Source organism: Pseudonaja textilis, chromosome 1, assembly GCF_049901715.1.
Source record: "Pseudonaja textilis isolate UNSWEBS1 chromosome 1, rPseTex1.2, whole genome shotgun sequence".
Classification (NCBI taxonomy): Eukaryota; Metazoa; Chordata; class Lepidosauria; order Squamata; family Elapidae; genus Pseudonaja; species Pseudonaja textilis.
The window spans coordinates 144,902,208-144,920,822 of record NC_141990.1 but is presented as its reverse complement, the minus strand read 5'-3'; the positions used below and the strand labels follow the sequence as shown (position 1 = coordinate 144,920,822).

General features: G+C 38.2%; 1 protein-coding gene across 1 annotated transcript in view; it reads right to left on the bottom strand.

Annotated features, from left to right (window-relative positions):
- Positions 1-891: 891 nt before the first annotated feature.
- The window catches only part of CHGB (chromogranin B), an 18,065-nt gene continuing 341 nt past the window's right edge, over positions 892-18,615 (bottom strand). The window contains exons 2-5 of the mRNA XM_026710388.2: positions 9,151-9,197; positions 7,508-7,601; positions 3,671-5,394; positions 892-1,274 (exon numbers count right to left, since the gene is read on the bottom strand). Of these exons, the coding sequence (XP_026566173.2) occupies positions 1,191-1,274; positions 3,671-5,394; positions 7,508-7,601; positions 9,151-9,197 (1,949 nt within the window). The 3' untranslated portion in view covers positions 892-1,190. The remainder of the gene's footprint in view (positions 1,275-3,670; positions 5,395-7,507; positions 7,602-9,150; positions 9,198-18,615) is intronic.

Sequence of the window (18,615 nt, the reverse complement as noted above, 5' to 3'; positions counted from 1 at the left end):
TCAGTGCAGTAGAGGGGTTTTTTTTTCCCCTAATAAAAACAATTGATACTGCTGGTGCTTTTTAAGAATAAACAAAGCCTGCTCGCTTTCATATAAAGGAATCATAGCATTTTCCAGGCCTGTTATCAAGATAAATAAAAACAATCTGCTTAAGTGCTACTAGAATTAACAGCTATAAAATAAGAAGTTGGAAGTTTTGCGAAGTTCTTCACCAGCATCAGAATATAAATGAAAAAAGCAGAAATTTTGTTCTGTTGAATACGTCACTATCGTAATTCCTTCGGGTATTCTGATACTACCTGACGGTTAAGATTCTGTTTTATTTTAAAGCTGGGGTATCTCCAATTTATGCATTGCTGGTGTAGTGTGGTGAGGACCATATTGCCAAAAGTGAATGAGCCAAAAATAAAGTTGATGAATGTACAATAAAAATGAAATACAGATTACATTAAAATTAATTACTATAAATGCTGTGAACATTTATTTATTTTAGTTTCTTTTAATCCCAGCTTTATTATAAATAACTCAAGGCAGCAATTATGTAGCTAACCACTTATGTATCAGTGACTTTAAAAATACAGTTCCATAGAAACTTTGGGGTAGTTTAAGAAGCACATTCAGTGCTATTATGGGAGAGCTGCAACCAGTATCCTTTTTCATAAGCTGTGAGTGATCAGTTTATCTCATAACAATCTAGGAGTAGATGGTGCATCTATTTTGGTGCTGTCAGACTCCCAAAGTAAATTTTATGGTACTACAGAATGTACTACTATTTTATAAGGAATAAAAAAATAGCTTCAATATAGACTTATAAGCATGTTACTGTGTCTCCTCTGACAAATCTAACTATGTAAATCATAAACAAGTTATGCAGGAGCACATGCAGTTAACTATGGTATGTAGACAATGTAAAGTTTATTATTTTTTACCGAGATAATATATTTCTGAAGAACGCACACACAATTATCCTCATACATTTCAAAATTCATAAGGCAAGAATTCATGCTGATCTGAACAAATCTTTTGGAACAGAAAGATGCTTCGTACTATTGTAAATTATATATTTAAAGGATGATAAACTATTTCTAATTGGGGAGAAGAACAACATTTGAGGCAGTGACTTTACTAGTAAATACGGGATACTTTAAATAAAGCTACTCTTCACCATACCACATTATGTCAAATAACATTCATCCTCTCTGATTATTGTTGAATTTTTCAGCTATCTTCTGCAGTTCCAAATCCATAGCAGCCAGGTTTTCCAGTTCTTTCTCCTGTGATAATGGAAAAGGAAATCCATGTAAATTATGACCTTAAAAGCATAGATCACTTTTTTATTCTGAGCATTTGATTGTTAGAAATCCATGCAACTGTACTGCTGAGTGATCTTATTAGATTTAGATTTAATTAGATTTGATCATGGCTCACATACAAGTATGATGTGGCGCAGTGGTTAGAATGCAGTACTGCAGGCTACTTCTACTGACTGCTGGCTGCCTGCAGTTTGGCAGTTCGGATCTCCCCAGGCTCAAGGTTGATTCAGCCTTCCATCCTTCTGAGATGGGCAAAATGAGGACCCAGATTGTTGGGGGCAAGAGGCTGACTCTGTAAACTGCTTAGAGAGGGCTGTAAAGCACTGCGAAGCATTATGCAAGTCTAAGTACTACTGCTCGTCCTATTATGTTTGGATTTTTAATTCTAATGTAGCTCTAGTTACTTTTCCTGGCTCTTCCAGTAGCATTTTCTATTAAGGCTTTCACAACAGTCAAGAAATTGATCAGAAAAAAGTACTCAAGGTTCTATGAGAATTAAACATTCTATTTTACTAGATTTAAATTATGTAGCATTTGCAAAATACTTTTAAAATGTGGTTTTATTGCAATAAACTTTTGTACATGCATTATCTCCCAAATTTCACTCAAGAAAACTGAGAAAGGAAATGTAGGGAAGAGCTTCTAAATACTCATTCATTCTATTTTTGTGATTCATGTGATCCGTTTCCGTAAGGAGAGCACGATGTATTAATCTGACTTTCCATCAAAGCATAGTGAAGATTCCTAAACTTGGAGATCAATCATGTGATGCTAACCTGTGCCATTATTATGTTTGTGTACTATAGTAACTCACATTTGTGAGTTCGACTTAGTATTTATAGAGAACTGCAGTTTCTCTAGGAATCAGTTTGTAAGTGCCAGTTGTTTTCGTTTTACCAAAATGACCAGAAATCATCTTCATGCTTTAATTCTTCTCTACATCCACATAGTTAATGTTAAGAATATTTGGCACTTGACCAAGTTATGTGGTGGGATGGTTTTCCCAGAACATGAATTTATAGTATGGCAGTTATGTCACTCCATGCACACTTGCTTGTACAGTTATTTCAGTGAGACATGATATACCACGTTGTGTAATATTGAAAGTCAGGATGTGTCACTCCTGAAAACATAGGCAGCCTGATAGAAATCTGACTATTTCTAAATAGGAAGCATGGGAGGAAATGAGGCCCGCAGCCCAGAATTAAAATGAACACATGAACAGAACAGAGCAACAGAGCAACAGATTTCAAATGAAATGTTGGTTACTCAATTTTAAACAGGTCACTATTGTGATGATGTAGTGTTAAGTATCATGCAGCTAAGCACATATGTATGCACGTATGTATATGTATGGATGTATGATATATCTTGCTTGAGTATACCCTTAGATTAGGTGATTGGTCTGGGTCAAAGTATTCCCTATTCAGCATTTTAGTTAGTCCTCATCCATGTTACAGTGAAAAATGTGGTGAATGCCTTAAAAGCAATGCTGGAAGACTATTGAGAACATAAAATATTTGCATGCCTTAGCTGATACCAGTCCAGAAAGGCAACTATTTTAACTAGATCAATTTAAAGCAAGAAGAATGAGTCTAGTGGATTACAATCTTGAATGCCTTTCTTAAAATATATATATATATATGACTTCCTGGAGCTTACCTTTTGTTCAGATATTTTATAAGAAATGAAACCAGAACTAAGGTTTTGCTCTAGCTTGGTCCATAGCTAGAAAGATGGTTACAGATTATCCCCAGAAGAAAGTTATTTACAAAAAAACAGTCACCTCTTCTTGCCTTAGCCAATGCTTTGCCATGCCATCACAAAGAAGTTGACTTAGACAGCCACTAAGTAGATTGTACAATCACTTCAAATAAGTTACATGGAGTCTTAACATCCTCTACACTAAATAAATCAGAACATGTCTTTGATTGACAGCTTTCTAGATATTTTTAACACTCAAAGATTTTTCTTCCCTCCTCTTAAGATCCAGTTTTGCTGACAATTTCAGTAGGGCAATCATGAAGCAACTTCAGCAGGTTGCATCATTCCAGTGAAGTACAAATGTAAATGATACCTAAAGACAGAGAAGGCTAAGTGAAAGACAGCTAAAGCCAGATTATTAACTGGAACACACTGACAGTCCTGTCTGTTACTTGAATTCTGTATGAAGCCTGAAATAACAGGGCTTCAGACTTTTTGATCGCATACAAAGTCGTCAACATGACACTGAGAATATAAGCCTAACGTATGGTCATGTTGCACCTAGCCACATACTGTATTATTTTGCTGAAATAAAAGACTTTTCTTAAAGAAAAGAATTGTTCTAGTTTTCTTAGAAATCATAAAATAAATACCTCTTCTGGTGTCAGAGGCCTCTGATTAAATTTGTCCTTGCCACTTCTTATTACGTGTCCCCTTTCAACGTCTTCTTTTGAGCTGTACAGTTCTGGAAATTCTGCCGATTTCTTCCGATAGCTCAGAAGGTGGGCCAGCTCATCCATTCTATCATACTGCCTTTTTATCTCAGGTTTGTATAGCCTCTCAGGGTTGTTATTGTTGTCCTGTTTGGGGTTTAAGCTATCCAAGATCTGTTTCTTCTCCCACAAGTCATAATCATTATATTCAGGAAAGAATTCCCTCTTGTTCAAGTGGGACTTGAGTTCTTCTTCACTCTCCAACAGCGGATTGATGATGTCGGCGTTCTTGTCCACAGATCTGTTTTTCCACCTGGGCTGTTGGGAATAAAATGATTTTAAAGCTCTTTTTACATTTTCTACAAGATAGTGGCTCCTTGGGTAGCCCTCCTCTAGCAGAAGAGTCCTTTTATTCTCAAAGTGTTTTCCTCTCTCGCTGTAGTGTGGAGTTTCTAGCTCTCCATCATTTCTAGGATAGTGATTTTCTTCTTGGCTGTTGAGTCGCTGCCCTCCATCTTCTCTCTCCTTGTTTTGTGGTTTTGCCATCTCTAGCTGTACACTTGGTTGGTCATGGTGTGGTTTCTCATTTATGCTATCATGGCTTTGTTTCATACCTCCATTTCCCTTCCTTGCTTTGCTGTAAGGGAGCCTTACTTCGTAGTGATGTCTGCTCTCCCTCGATGGTCCACCGAAAAGTCTTTTCCTCATGTACTGATACTGTTTCCTTTCATTTTCCTCACTCTGTGGCTTCATGTCTTCATCACTATCCTCTTGGCTGGGGTAGTGTTGATCCCAGTATCCTTGGTTCCTGTTCTCTCTCTCCATTTCCTCAGACCTATGCGTTTCAATAGCATTTCTTGGCTCCACAAAGTAATGTCCTCTCTCATAATGGTTGGGGTGGTGACTCATTTTAGCCCAGAATTCACTTTCTTCCTCACTAGGCTCTTCAGATGAACCCCTTTTCTCACCAATATGATGATTGTTGTATTCAGAGGACTTACCCAATCTTGGGTTTTTTTGGTAATGTCCTGATTTGTGGTCTTGCTTCTCTGTTTCGTCACCATCCCGCTCTGAAGAATCTTCAAATTCTTCATGAAAACTATGACGATACTTTTCATTACTCTCCTCCTCTTCCTCCTCCTCCTCTTCCTTTTCTTCCTCCTCCTCCTCACTGTCTTCATTTTCCCTTTCTTGACTCTTAATTATTTCTTCCACATACTTTTGGCCATGAGAATGCTTGTAATCTTCCTCGTTCACTTTCCCAGATGTAAGAACAGACTTTTTCTCTAGAGGCTCAGATTCTACTTCTCCACTGGCCTTTTTTTCTTTGCCTCCATCTCCATTGGGGTGATTTCTTTTGTGATTATCTTCCTCTGCTCCTTTTTCATTCTCTTTCTTTTTTTCTTCTTTATGATCTCTATCCAAAGCATAAGAGGTCCCTTGAGAGGCAGTTTGTTGGTTGCTGCTTCCCCCATATTTTTTTGTTTCCAGATGCCACTTAGCATCTCCTTCTGTCTGTCTTTTAAACTCTTCTTCACTCACATCTTGTTCTTCCCTCACAGTCCCTCCTGACTGCTTAGATAATTCTTCTGATTCTGACAAGGTTCTTGTGCCAAGTTCCATGCCTTGCTGTACATTTTTCTCTTTTTGTTTTTGCTGTTCACCTGCAACAAAACAAAACACGCTGAGGAATTCCTCATTATAATACCATTATATTTTCATATTCATTGTGAGCTATTTGTCTTCTGTCCCTGATTTTTCTTCCACTTTCCATTTTACTTCCACTTCTCTTCAGGATCTCCCAAAGAGAATCAACAACCATGGAATTTTTTTTCTTTGTACTATTATTACTTTGTGCATACCTCACAATGATCAGTGGTGACTTCATCACTTGCTCACTATTGCCCCAACATTCCCTCACCTGGCAACAGCCATGCCATCAAGCTGTAGCAAAGAAAACAAAGGGCTCTTCTATGGGCATTATGGGTAGAAATCAGAAATTTTTGGATAAGTATTTACAGTCTGAACGGATACAAATATTTAATCTGACCTAAGGGGGAAAAAATCATGTCACAGAATGCACATGGAGGACTACTTACTCTTTTAAAAGCATGCCCCTGTTACCTGGGTTCTTGCCTAAAAACGTTTATCTGTCAAGAAGAAGCTTAGGTACATTTGCTATTTTAGCTTGTCCTTGACCCTAGAACATGGGAGTCCTTATTTTTGATGAATAAATAAGGTTATCATTATGATTGTATATATATATATGCCTATTCATGTCCCCTTTTAAAACTAAATTGTTTAAAATGTTCCCAAGCCCGAGGTGATGACTGTTTCAAGGGCCCCATTTCCTGGCTATATGTCTAACTGGCCGAATATCTCTGCTGCTGTGTATATTTATTTTGGATGCTTTCATTGTTTTTTGTTGGTTTAAAATATTTTACTGCCTTCATTGTAATATATATTTTTGAACTGTAAGCCATCCAGAGTCATCGAGTGAGATGGCAGGCTATAGGAATGAATGAACGAATGAATGAAATTTTTCACCCAGACTTTACTCAGAAATCAAATACTTAATTTACCACTTGTATTGTTTTATGCCATAATATGTTAATATATTACAATAATACTAATATATTATAAAAATAATATAAACAGTTCTCAGCCCAAGCTTCCTGAGCAAATACTAAGGGGTTGAGGCAAGTGGATCTCCAGCCCTAACAAATCCCATTTTTTAGGTATTCTTCATCATGTTTTCCATTCAGACTTGGGTGTGTGTGTGTGTGTGTTACTTGTGTCAGATCAGAATTCTATTGAACAGAGTGCATGTGGACTCATAATCAGTAACTGCACTTGGAACCTAATAACTGTTGTCAGCTTTCTGAATATTAGTATTCACATTGCTATTTGCATTAACATTTGTACTCTTCAGTGAGCCAGTTTTCAGCTACTGGGCTTGTCTGAAAAGATCTCACGGAATGGGTATCTTACAGGTTCCATAGTCTAGAGGCCTACATTTGGTAGGCCCTAGGAAGTGGGCCTTTTCTGCTGAGCACCCTTATTATGGAATCTTCTCCTTTAGAGAGATAAGATTGACCACATAATTCTTGAGTTTCTGAAAATCCCTCAAGACCTGGTTATGCCAACAGGCTTGAGGACTCCAGGGGACCCTTGAAATTGCCAGGTGGTTCCATTAACTTGGGAACAGGCAGATAAAGGCTTCAGGGATTTTAAGTGGGTTCTGACCTCTGTTGCTTCCATCACTGGAGGGATCCCAAGCTTGACAGTCTCTTCAGTTCACACTCCACTCTAGCTGGAGATTCCACCACAATATGGTTCTTCAGAAAAGAAGCAGTAAACTTGAGCTCCATAGTGTGCTTGCTGGAAAGCTTCACTTTCCCAGAAATGCCTCCTACAACCCTCTATACATAATGCCATATCTCTTAGAATCCACTTCAGGCAGTCCGATCAATTTAATAAATACATCAATATGAAAGGTGGTGGATTTTTAAGCTACTGTTGATTCCGTTTACACTGGGTAGAAACTTGGAATACGTTTCTTCTGATATTGCTGAGCTTCAATTCTCAGCAATCTCTAGTAGTAATGGTAAAATCTGCTGGAAGTTGTAACTGAGCGATTTTGGAAGGCTCCCCGTCCACAGTACATAAATATTACAATATTGTATATTTTACAATATTGTAAAATTATTGTATAATTTTATAAAGGCTGGTCATGGAAAGTATGTTAGGTGTTTTTTTTTTAAGATATGCACTTACCTTTCTTCAGAAGCTCCCTACACTGTGGATTAATAAGCGGAGTGTTGCCTTTTGACAGACTGTTCAAAAGGACTTCTATAATACATCGGGTTATCTAGATCAAAAGCAAAAAAGGAAGATGATTCATTTCGTTTTGAAATATTCTATTTTAACCAAATATTCGAGCTGATTAAAATCACAAACATGGAAAACAAATTTATAATTGGAAGATTCCAAGTGAGTAAGTCATCCTGAAGCAAAAGAAACTTAATTTCTAAGTTATTTAATAGTTGCTCAAAAAAACAAAAAAAGTACCCAGCTAAATAATAGCATCTTTATTTTCCCCATCAAGATATAAATAAGAGGAGGAAATCCAAAAGTTTAAGCCACTAGATTTCCAAAGGACGTGACACCAACAAAAATGGTGGTTTTTTTTTATATGCCTTACTTATTTCAAAAGGCCTCCAACCCCATATGAAGACTTCAGCCATATTTTTGCGGTATCTAATGCCCATAGAATCATGCTGCCTAATTTGGGGTCAAGGTACAGTAGTTTTGTAGCCAGCTGGCCATCAACATTTTCTGCACTCCTTGTTACATCATCTTCTTCCTGCACTGATCTCAATTTTAGTATCTACTAAGAAAGATATGGTGGTCCTGCTTTTTTTTAAAGAAGACAGACAATATAAAAGCTCTAAAATTATATAAACATTAGTCAGATATCTTGCATTGTACTATGAAGTACTGCACAATTCCAATTGTTTTTATTTCATATACGGCTAAGTTAATTCAGGGACACTTACGGAAAGATTCTATGATAGGCTACCATGATTTGGACCTGCTATGAAATATTATGTAATGAGACATAGTAGCTGGAATTCCTGTGACTTCAGCTAGACTTAAGGAGTCTCAACGTAAATATTGCGTGATCCTGTTTTTAATATTTTAAAAATCTGTTGACTCCCTAGAAGAGATTGTTTTGGTTGACAACAGAAATATGGGAAGAGAATGAACATTTCCCTGGTTTGACATCCACATGGAAATGTTGAATTGGGCACAATCCAGGGAAAAAAATGCATGAGAGAAGAGGAGGCCACCCAGTTCATTAAATTATCTTGTTCTCAAAAGACTCCTGACCTTGTCCCTTGCTCCATTTTTCTGAATGGTCCTTACTCCAAACAGAGGCATTGTCACCTATTAAAACATGGTAATGCCTATGTACAAGGCATTTTATGTCTCTTTAGAGCAGGGATGTCAAACTCACATCATCACGGCAGCGTCACATGACCTATCATGACTTTTTCCCCCTTCACTAAACTGGGAGTGAACACGGCCAGCACATGGCGCATCCGGCCCATGGGCCGCAAGTTTGACAGCCCTGCTCTAGAGCATGCAAGAATTTCTAATAATCTGTGAAAGTTGTCAGGTGCAAATAATCAGGACCATGTGTTAAGTTCCGATTAAGCTGATTTATTGCTCATGCCTATTTAAAAGAATCTAGTCAACTATAATTCAAGAGAGGTTGAACACTTAGACTGCTTGTGGGAATACAACAATTCTAGGCTGATCCCTCTCTTAACTCTTCCCCCAGGCCCCGCCAATCCTCCTCCTTCAAAAGTGACCTAATAAATTTCACTTTTTAGATGAATAAGTTATCTACTCACCATTTCTCCAGCATGATCATCATTTTCTACTGGAGCTGAATGAATACCTATCAAGCAAAAAGATAAACATTAGAAGAGACTTTAAAATCACAATTTTAGAAAAAAACAATTAAACCCACTATGGAATTCACTTTAGTTATACCAAATATTTGAAAGCATTTTTTTTTTCAAACAGAATAATTTTCATGCCCTAGATTTAGGGTTCCCGTATCACCATTTGCACAAGCAGACACTCTGCTCATTCTGAGACAGGTCTCTTTATTTAAAAAGATACAGTGGGAGGTCAGACATTAAATGATAGCAAGCAGCGTCCTCCTTATTTCCAGTAGTGTAGAAACTGCATCTAGTACATCTGAGAGCATGTCAGCCAAGTGTGACAGAGAACAGCCTGATGTGATTCTTTGGGTTATTTGGATTGCCTGTATTTACAACGTGCTGTATATACGATGATGCATATGTATACAATGAAAATACAGCCATCATCAACATTGCAGTTTGTTGTGATTATGACTTGCAGAGCTAAAGCAACAACAAGTTCTGAGTTTTCGAAAAGGCTTCCCTGCCTCCCCCCTTTGCATACCCACATGTGAGCAATGCCCCCCCACCCCACCCCACACACACACTACACATACACACGCACAAAGCTATTTATTTTGTTTGGTTCCAGTGAGTGGGCATTATTTCATTGTATAACTGTACCTTTGTTTAGATGCTTCGCCTTCCCAATATGAAAAACAAATATTAGTTTGCCATCCTGATTCGCAATTCTTACTGAAGCTGGTTTATATAAAATATTATGATTTTTCCATTATTAATAAAGAATGTTACTTTATATTATTCCACTAGCAAGATTGTATGAAACCATTTTTTAAAGGTTCCTTGGGTTCAAATAATAACAGCTATAATGGACCAAGAAAGAAGAACAAGAAAGTATGATCAACTAAATATATCAATACTAGCTTGATATCCATGCTTTGCTACAAAACTATGTGATTGGGCTTAGTTTTGGGGGGGAAGATTCTGCCTCTGCCTACCAGCATCCATTGGTATTCATCTGGCTATTGTTCTATCAGTGTGTGAGAGAACTGAGGGCTGTTTAGAAACTGAAACAGTATTTCCTGTGTGAGCAAGGAGACAGCAAGGAGCCTGGGCGTGGCTTATCTCAACTGTTCTCTACTAAAGCTGCTTGGTGCTGTGAAACTGAAACTGAAACTCCTCTGCTTGTGTTTTGCATTTGGAATAGATTTCTTTTCAGATGGGGAGGGGGAGTAGAACTCCTTAGCATCAGAGCGTGTTAATAATAATATATGAAATACTAATGCTCTGATGGTCATTTCGGAAAATCCTTTCTTAGTGAGCACCTTGAAGCCAAGAGGATACATGCCAAATTCCAGGTTTGTAGGCTTTACGATTCTGGAGATTTTCTGATGATGCCTGAATGGTATTTCGCTTTTATAAATATAGATAACTTTTTAACTTTCACACTGTTTGTGAATTGTGAAAGTAGCAATGCAAAAGTCCCTGGCAAGTTGCCAGATGGCATTGGGAATGTCTCTTTCCCCATCTTAGCGTGTCAAGCAAGTCCTGGTTCATGTTGCCTGTCTCTGTGTTTGAAATCGCCCCATTCTCTGCCTTTTTAACCCCACGTGAGTGCCTGCCTCCATCTGCAATGCAGGCAGCAAAAAGCAGACACAGACACAGCGCCAATAAGCAAATTGAATGAGCATCCAACGTGCAGCCATCCATCAGGCAGAGACTAATTGGTAGCGCAAACCCCATGGGGAGCAGCCCAAGCCGTGCTGAGAAGAATAGGTACCGTAATTTCCCGCCCTGGTCCCAAAATCAGTTTGTAGCTTTGATGCTACAAAGGGCTAGGGTATATTTTTGGAGAGAGAGAAAAATGAGAATAGCATTGACGGCCCTGTTGGATCATTCCAGCCTCTTCCAAGTGCCAATGTCTATTAAAAAAAGTGCAGTGATAGAACATGATATTTGATATTTCATGAACGAGGGAACGATAGGGTGTTAGAGCAAATTAGAACAGGCTTTGAATAAAACATTGGAGAAAGCCTTTGGGCACTTGGCACGCATTCCATTTTTGCTAGCATGTATCCTCTGGTAAATTGCTTTTTACTTCAAGATATTTGTCATCTGTCACCAGAGCTACCAGTGGTATATGAGATAGCCACAACCTCAGCTTAAAGGGTCTTGTTCATCTTCAGTCATTAATATGGGGAAGCTGGTTTGGTCCTGAAAGTTAAAGAATCCGTGATCTAGAGTAAAAAAAAAAAAATACCCACATGCAGTCACACCTACCTCCCATAATTATATAGAAGCCCATCATTTATCCCTTTCCTGTTTAACAAGTAATCAAACCACAGCTTGCATGAATCACTTCAATTCTGTTTTGTGATATCTCCCTTCCCAATCCTCCTAGACCAGGGGTGTCAAACTGGTGACCCACTGGGTGGATGCGTCACGCCCAGCTCACGCCCACCCCAGCTCCATGAATGGGAAAAATATCATGAAACATCGCGTGACGGCAACATGACATGATGACTTTGCACCCATGTCCTAGACTAGAGGATTGAAATTTTGCAGTTGTTTAAATAAACTTCAATGCTTTTAATTCATTCATTGAGATCACTACAAGCATTAAAGGCACACATTGTGTTATTTTTTTCCATTGTTATTATGGTTATCATCATCATCATCTAGCTTCAGATGTGATTCTCTATTTTTTTTACATGATTTCTGCTTGCTAAAGAGGACCTCTGGTTCTGTTGTAGTTAGCCAGCAGCAGGTGCGGATGGATGAGGATAGCGAGGACTCAGAGGAGGGGCCTGGACCATCAGGGAGTGGACTGCTGCCTTCAGAGATTGTGGGGGCTGGCAGCAGCGATGAGGAGGTTCCCGAGGAGCCTGTACCAAGTGTGCATGTGCGTGGGGTTGCTCATAGGAAAGAGCAGCTGCAGCAGCACGAACAACTCGGGAGTAAGACTGCAAGGTAATGGCCCCTCCTTCAACAAGATAAAAGGCAGCTGTGCAATGAACGTTCTCTGCAGGAAGCAAAGAAGTTTTGAAACTCGAAACTTATGGACATTGCAGTATCTTAGTTGGCATTTGAAGACTCTTGCATTGTAAAATATTTCTAGGTAACCTTATCTGTTATTTTTGGTAGCCTCGCACAGTTTTGGCAAGGCTTGTGCTTATTAAAGTTAATTAGTTTGCAGCAGCCTTTTAACCGGGGATTTGTAAGAATCATTAAAAGGTTTCTGTTCCTTTTGGTTCATATTTGTTTTATTGGAAAATAGTTTGGGTCAGAACAGGTTCCTATATTCTGGATCAAAATACTCTTACAGAACTACCTCAGTGTAATTTAAAAGATTACCAACAATTGTCTAGAGGAAAATGTAGCGGTTAATATTAGTTATTAGAAGGGTACAACACAACACATCAACATTCTACTTAATATCATCAAAGATGACAAAGACTTGCTCTTTGCTTCCCCAAAGGCATGGATTGACCTAAACGGAGATTTTAGTTGAACCTTACAAGAAATGACTTCATTGTGAGCACATGAGAAGTGGCATGCTGGAAGAGCAGTGGAGTCTCCCTTGCTGAAGGCCTTCAATCAGAGGCTGACAGTCCCTTCTGCAGAACTGGATTATTTCACAAGTGGAAACTCTTTTATTTATTTATTTTTTCAGGAGACCAGGGCAACAAGAAATTGAGCGGCCAGGTTATTTGTCAGGGAAGAAAACGAGGAAGGGATTTTTAACATTATTGAGATTGTCTCCTCCCATTTTTAATGTTTCTACAAACATCACAATAAACTTATTGAGGTATTTTCCAGCTGAAAGTTAGCATTAAGAAGCACTGCCATTATCTGGCCATCTGTGGATGAATTTTGACATTGCAGTCCAGGGAAGAGATTGTTCTTAACTAGATTTCATATTTGTCCCCATACCTAAAAGGAGCTATGCTGCAACAGCACTATCATGGAAAGCCAAGTGCTCTGACAGATCTGACCCTCAAGCTAGAACTCAGCCATATGTTCCAGGATTCCAGCCCTCATCATGCAAGAGGACTGACCATGATGCTGAGGCTGTTGGAAAGGCCTGAGATTCACCACCTCCTAAACTAACTGCCATTCAAAATGCTTACAAAGGAAAGCATGGTAGGAATCAAGTGAAATTGCTGTCGAGTACAGTAATTTAAGCACTGAACAAAAAATGCTACCATCTGTCAGCTGGCAAAAGAGCATAGAGGACTATCTATTTGGGCCAGATCCCTGGAGCACCATATATTGAGGCGGGGGGCTCTCTCCTTCCCTCTCTCTCCCTTCCCCTCCCCCCCTTCTCCTTATCTAAACACCGTATTAAGGCTACAAAGGTGGTTGCGTTCATCAATATTTATGTTGATGTTTTTCATGGTGGGATACCTCTTGGACCAAATGAATGGAGTTCTGGAAGGTTGGATACTGGGAAAAAAAAGGGTGAGGGGTAATGAATCCCATTTCTAATGCATGAGGGAGAAAAAATCCACAACATTTGGGATGTAGTCCTCTCATTTCTTTCAATTGGAGGAAAACCTTGAGGGATTATGCCCTACAATTACATATGTAGAATAACAAACATCGAGGTCCATGTGATGAGCAGGCACTATTCATTAAGCTGCTAGTTCCTGATAAAGATCAAAGCGATGTTTCAATAAATTGCCATATTGCAACATTAAATAACAGTGTGTGATATGTGAAGTGGTCAAACAGCGGTGACGTGGTTTGGGGGAAGGACATTGCATCACCAGCAGAAGGGGGTCCCTTTAAGCCATTAGCCATTCCATTTTTTGCTAGTTCAAAAGAACTCGGAAAGCATCAGTGCACTGGCTGTTCTTTCTTCAGCTGATATCAAACGTTTAACTAGCACATAAGAGAATCACTCAGTGTGAAGTTTTATCCTGACATTTTCTACCGCTAATTAAAATATATGAATTGTAATGGCCATTGTGTAGCCAGGATCGGAATGTTTCATGAAGACTGAGAAGAGGCTCTGAATCAGTGCCAGGGCACACACTTGCTTTCGGAAGGTCCCTGGTTAAATTCATAGCACCTCCAGATTAAGGAAAGGTCTTGTCTCAAACCTGTGAGGCCACATGAGCTTTAAAAGACAATGCATTTACCAAGGAGGAGCTATATTGAAGATGGAGGCCACAACCCTTTGTCATAAGCCCTGAAAGCTGAGGATAAAAAAGAATTGAGATCCAAATCAGACATCCATTACAGAATAGTGTAGACTTTTCATCCAATACAAGATAGTTTCTCAAAATTGATGCAAAAATCATTTTTAATACCAGGGGGAAAATGTGGAAATACCAGATATGGAAAATTCTGTTTACTCCCTACTGTTAGGATCCTTCTGTTTTAAATCTCACACTAAAAATAATGAAAATTTCATATGGAGAATATAATTCTATGAAATACAATTTTAAAGTAATTGCAACCAACTTAAGTCCTGTCTTGGGTTAAGGGAACATTAAGAAATTGCTTAATACTGGCATAATTGTTATGACTGATAGGATTACAATCTATACTAAGCAACATACACAACCTACTTGCTTCTTTTGTCTGTGCTGTTGTCTGTTGAAAAGCTACCCTAATATATATAAATGTTGATGTCCACCTTGACATAAAGTGAGTGTAGTTTTATCAGATATGACAACTGTACATGTATAATACATGAAGATAGCATCATCCCATTACAATGCAGTTGCTCGGGATTAGAGAAAATGGGTCAGGTTGAACAAAAATAACCCTCAGTGATGGTAATAAATTACTATTACTGCTGGTAGGAACAATATAGCCTCAGGTGACAAAAGACACATCTCCCAGCAAAGAGTTCGATCACTTTATTTCCTAAAGCTATGAAAGTATACACATTTTGTGCCTTGGTCTACCAAATATGCTATACTTGTTTTTTTTGTTTTTTTATTAGATGAAACATTAATTTTTTTGATTTCAATATACAACAGTGAGTTCAGGTGACTCAGCCACCCTCTTGTTACTTAACTTTGTACAAGTCTATATATCCCATTAACGTTAGTTAAGGTTAAGTGCAGCTAGCTGAAAACAGCACAAAATAAACAGCCCTAATTTGTTAACACAGAGCCAGCCCTCTCATAGTAGGAGGGATTCAATTGCATTTGAGCTTAAATATGAGGATCTCCCTCTCTCCCTCTCTTTCTGTCTCTTTCTCTATCTCTATATAGCTATATACGTACATCTCTATCTCTATCTCTCTATCTACCTCTTTATCTCTGTATCTATATATCTATATCTGAATATCTCTACCTATCTCTATCTATGTCTGTCTGTCTGTCTGCCTATCTATCTATCTATCTATCTATCTATCTATCTATCTATCTATCTATCTATCTACCTACCTACCTACCTACCTACCTGCTAGATATCTATCTATCTACCACTCATGCAAAAATCTCACCATATGGTTCTAGGAAGGCTATTATCTCTAAACCTAATCTAATTCATTGGGTTATGTCTCATCATGATCAAAACTGCAAAATAGATTGCCTGGGGACAAATGTTATAGTAAACAGATTAATAAATAATCAGGCTTCCTGCTAGTTGTCTGTTCTTGCTTCTATTATATTTAACCTACAGCAGAGAATTATTGATACATCATACCGGAGGCAATCCAGGTTGGATGACTCCCTGGAGTCAGTACATCTTCCAGGACCCTCTTCTAAGGTATATGAATGATTCTGCTTCATTAGCCATTCAACAGCATGCATGCCAATCACTCAGCCTATGAAAGCAACTAAAGTTGATCTTCCAGTTGGTACAGAAGCCACTGACCAGTGCAGATACTGTTAAAGCCTAGAAGAACTGGACGCTGATGAAATGCTTTAGGTTAATGAAGTCAAATGAATTTTAACCAGTGTGTGAGGATTGTAGTGGTGGTAAAGAACCTGAAATATAGTGACTCAGTAATATACAAATAAATCAGTGTCCTTGCTTCCTTGCCTCCCACATTGCCGGCAGCAATGTGCTTTGAAGCATCTTAAAAAACAGAAGATGCATCAGCAACATAACATCCCTATGTTTCCAATATTGGAAAGAAGGATGCAAGATTTTTTAGCCTTGGTATGATCAGGAATCCTCAGGTGAGAGAGGACAAGGGAGAGAAGTTTGAGTGGGCACTCAGATGAAGGCTTTGGAATTGATGGGACCTTCTCTTCATTCTGCTTATTAACCCAACTAGTCCAGCGGCCGCCAACTTTTTTTGGGCACTGCAGACTGGTTCTGTGGAGAGCAGCTTTTCCACAGACCAGGCGGGGGCATGGTTTCATGGTTCCATATTTGCAAGGATGGGGATTCACTTGCTTGTGTGGACTGGTTCCTGGCAGGCGTGGGGCCAGTGCTGGTCCATGGACCTGGGATTGGGGGACCCCTGAACTAGTCAATAGCAACATGATACCGATGGCATCAGTGACAGTGTCTTGATCCGCTGACATTATCAAACATCAGAAGCAATAATGATATATGATATTTCTCCATATTTGTCACTTAAGTTGGATTTAATATGAGAATAATACGTGTGCCTTAAGGATTGCTGAGAAAACTTTGAACGCTCTCAGATTCTGTATGTATGATGCACATATACATACTGAACAATTTTTACTTATGTACGTGTGTGGCTAATGCTTCCTCTTCATTCCAGAAAAGTAAACAAAGCTTTGTAGGAGTGATTGAATAGAGAATATTATATTGGCTGATAAATGTTCATGAGAAAATTGAATGGGAATTAAATGTTTTGGGGAACTCTTATGAGTAAGACAGTTTTTGGGTCTCCCACAAGATAATGAAATTATAGAATTAGCAATTCAAATTGTTCTGTTTGGTCATGCCTTAACTTAAATAAAGAGCCAAGGTATAATTTTTACATGCAGTTCTAAATCATTCTTGAAGATTACAATAGTAAATGACCAATTGTCTATTTATCTTTGATTTTATATTTCTTTGTGGAGGGATGGAATTATTACATTTTTACACTGTTACATCACTTGATTTCAAACTGCTCTAAAATATATGTGCCAAGTTATATTCTGGGACAAGTTCTAGGTGAGCATAGAATGATAAATCAACTGTTCTCTTATTCAAAAATGCTAACTTGTACACCTCATTAAATTCATTGGTGCTGGTTCCCTATTAAGTACATAGAGGACTGCAGCCTATAGGGGAATGGAGATTTGCATTTCATTATAGGTACAAGTGGAGTTCATTGGAGATTCAGTCATAATAGAGTAGACTGAATAAAATGGAAGGGACTTAAATTGTCCCTTCCTAATCTGATTCCAATTCATATTATAGATTTATTTTTACTAGATCCAGGATAAATTTCTGATATGTAGGACATGAGATTTTACACAACATACATCATTTGGTCAACATCTGCATACATTTTTGTTTAATTATTTTTCTGCATGGGCAGCATTTCAGATATACACAGATGTAAAGTTTAAGAATCATATTTTTCCATTCTTGCTAAAGCTGTAAATTCACACGCTTGAAAGAGAAAGCAAGAAGACACTAAAAAGAGAGAGAGCGGGGGGTCTAAATGCTACAGGTTTTAAAGGAAAGAGCAACAGCACTTAAACAGTGACAATTACGCCAAAGAGTATTTTTGTAAAAAGAAATAGTTGCTTTGATTTGATGAGGACTAAGCAGCGTTTTCTGAATCACTTGCTTGTTCAAGCTGATGAAGAAAAATCAAAGGTTATTTAAATGGTCCCTTTTTATATGCTTTTGTCAACTGATAAAACCCAGAGATACTATTAAACATTCTTGTCAAATTACTGAATATTACTTTTCTTCAGTGATTTTAGCATTTAGATTTTAAACTTCCAAAAAGCATGATCTGAACATTTGCACAATATATTTAATCGCTGAAGAATTAAACCATATATTTATATGCTATTTTTCTACCAGAGAAAAATAAATATGTACCTGCACTCAATACCTACACAAGAGTTTTCTTCTTTCCTCTTTTCTCATATACAAGTTAAGAAACAAATACAGATACAAATATGTCCATGCACACACGTATACACCTGCACACTACATTAATTTTCCCCAGCCTCAGTCTCTTTTCTTTTCCCCCGTCCCCGAAACACTTAACCCAGCATATGGATGGGTGGTTCTGACTGGGAAATCTAGTGTACTCCTTTCTGAAAGGCAGAAGCTGCCCATTGAGTGGACGTACTTGACAGATTTTGGCTCTGCTAATTTGCACAGCCGTGAATCTTGCCGGAGCTTCCTTCAGCAAAGATGTGAACATACTCTACCTATCATAAATCTTTAAGTAGACCACGTAGGCATCCGCGTTCTTGTTTCTGCATGCCTATGATAAGATCACGTCGTGGTGGTAATTAATTAACTTGTAGCACA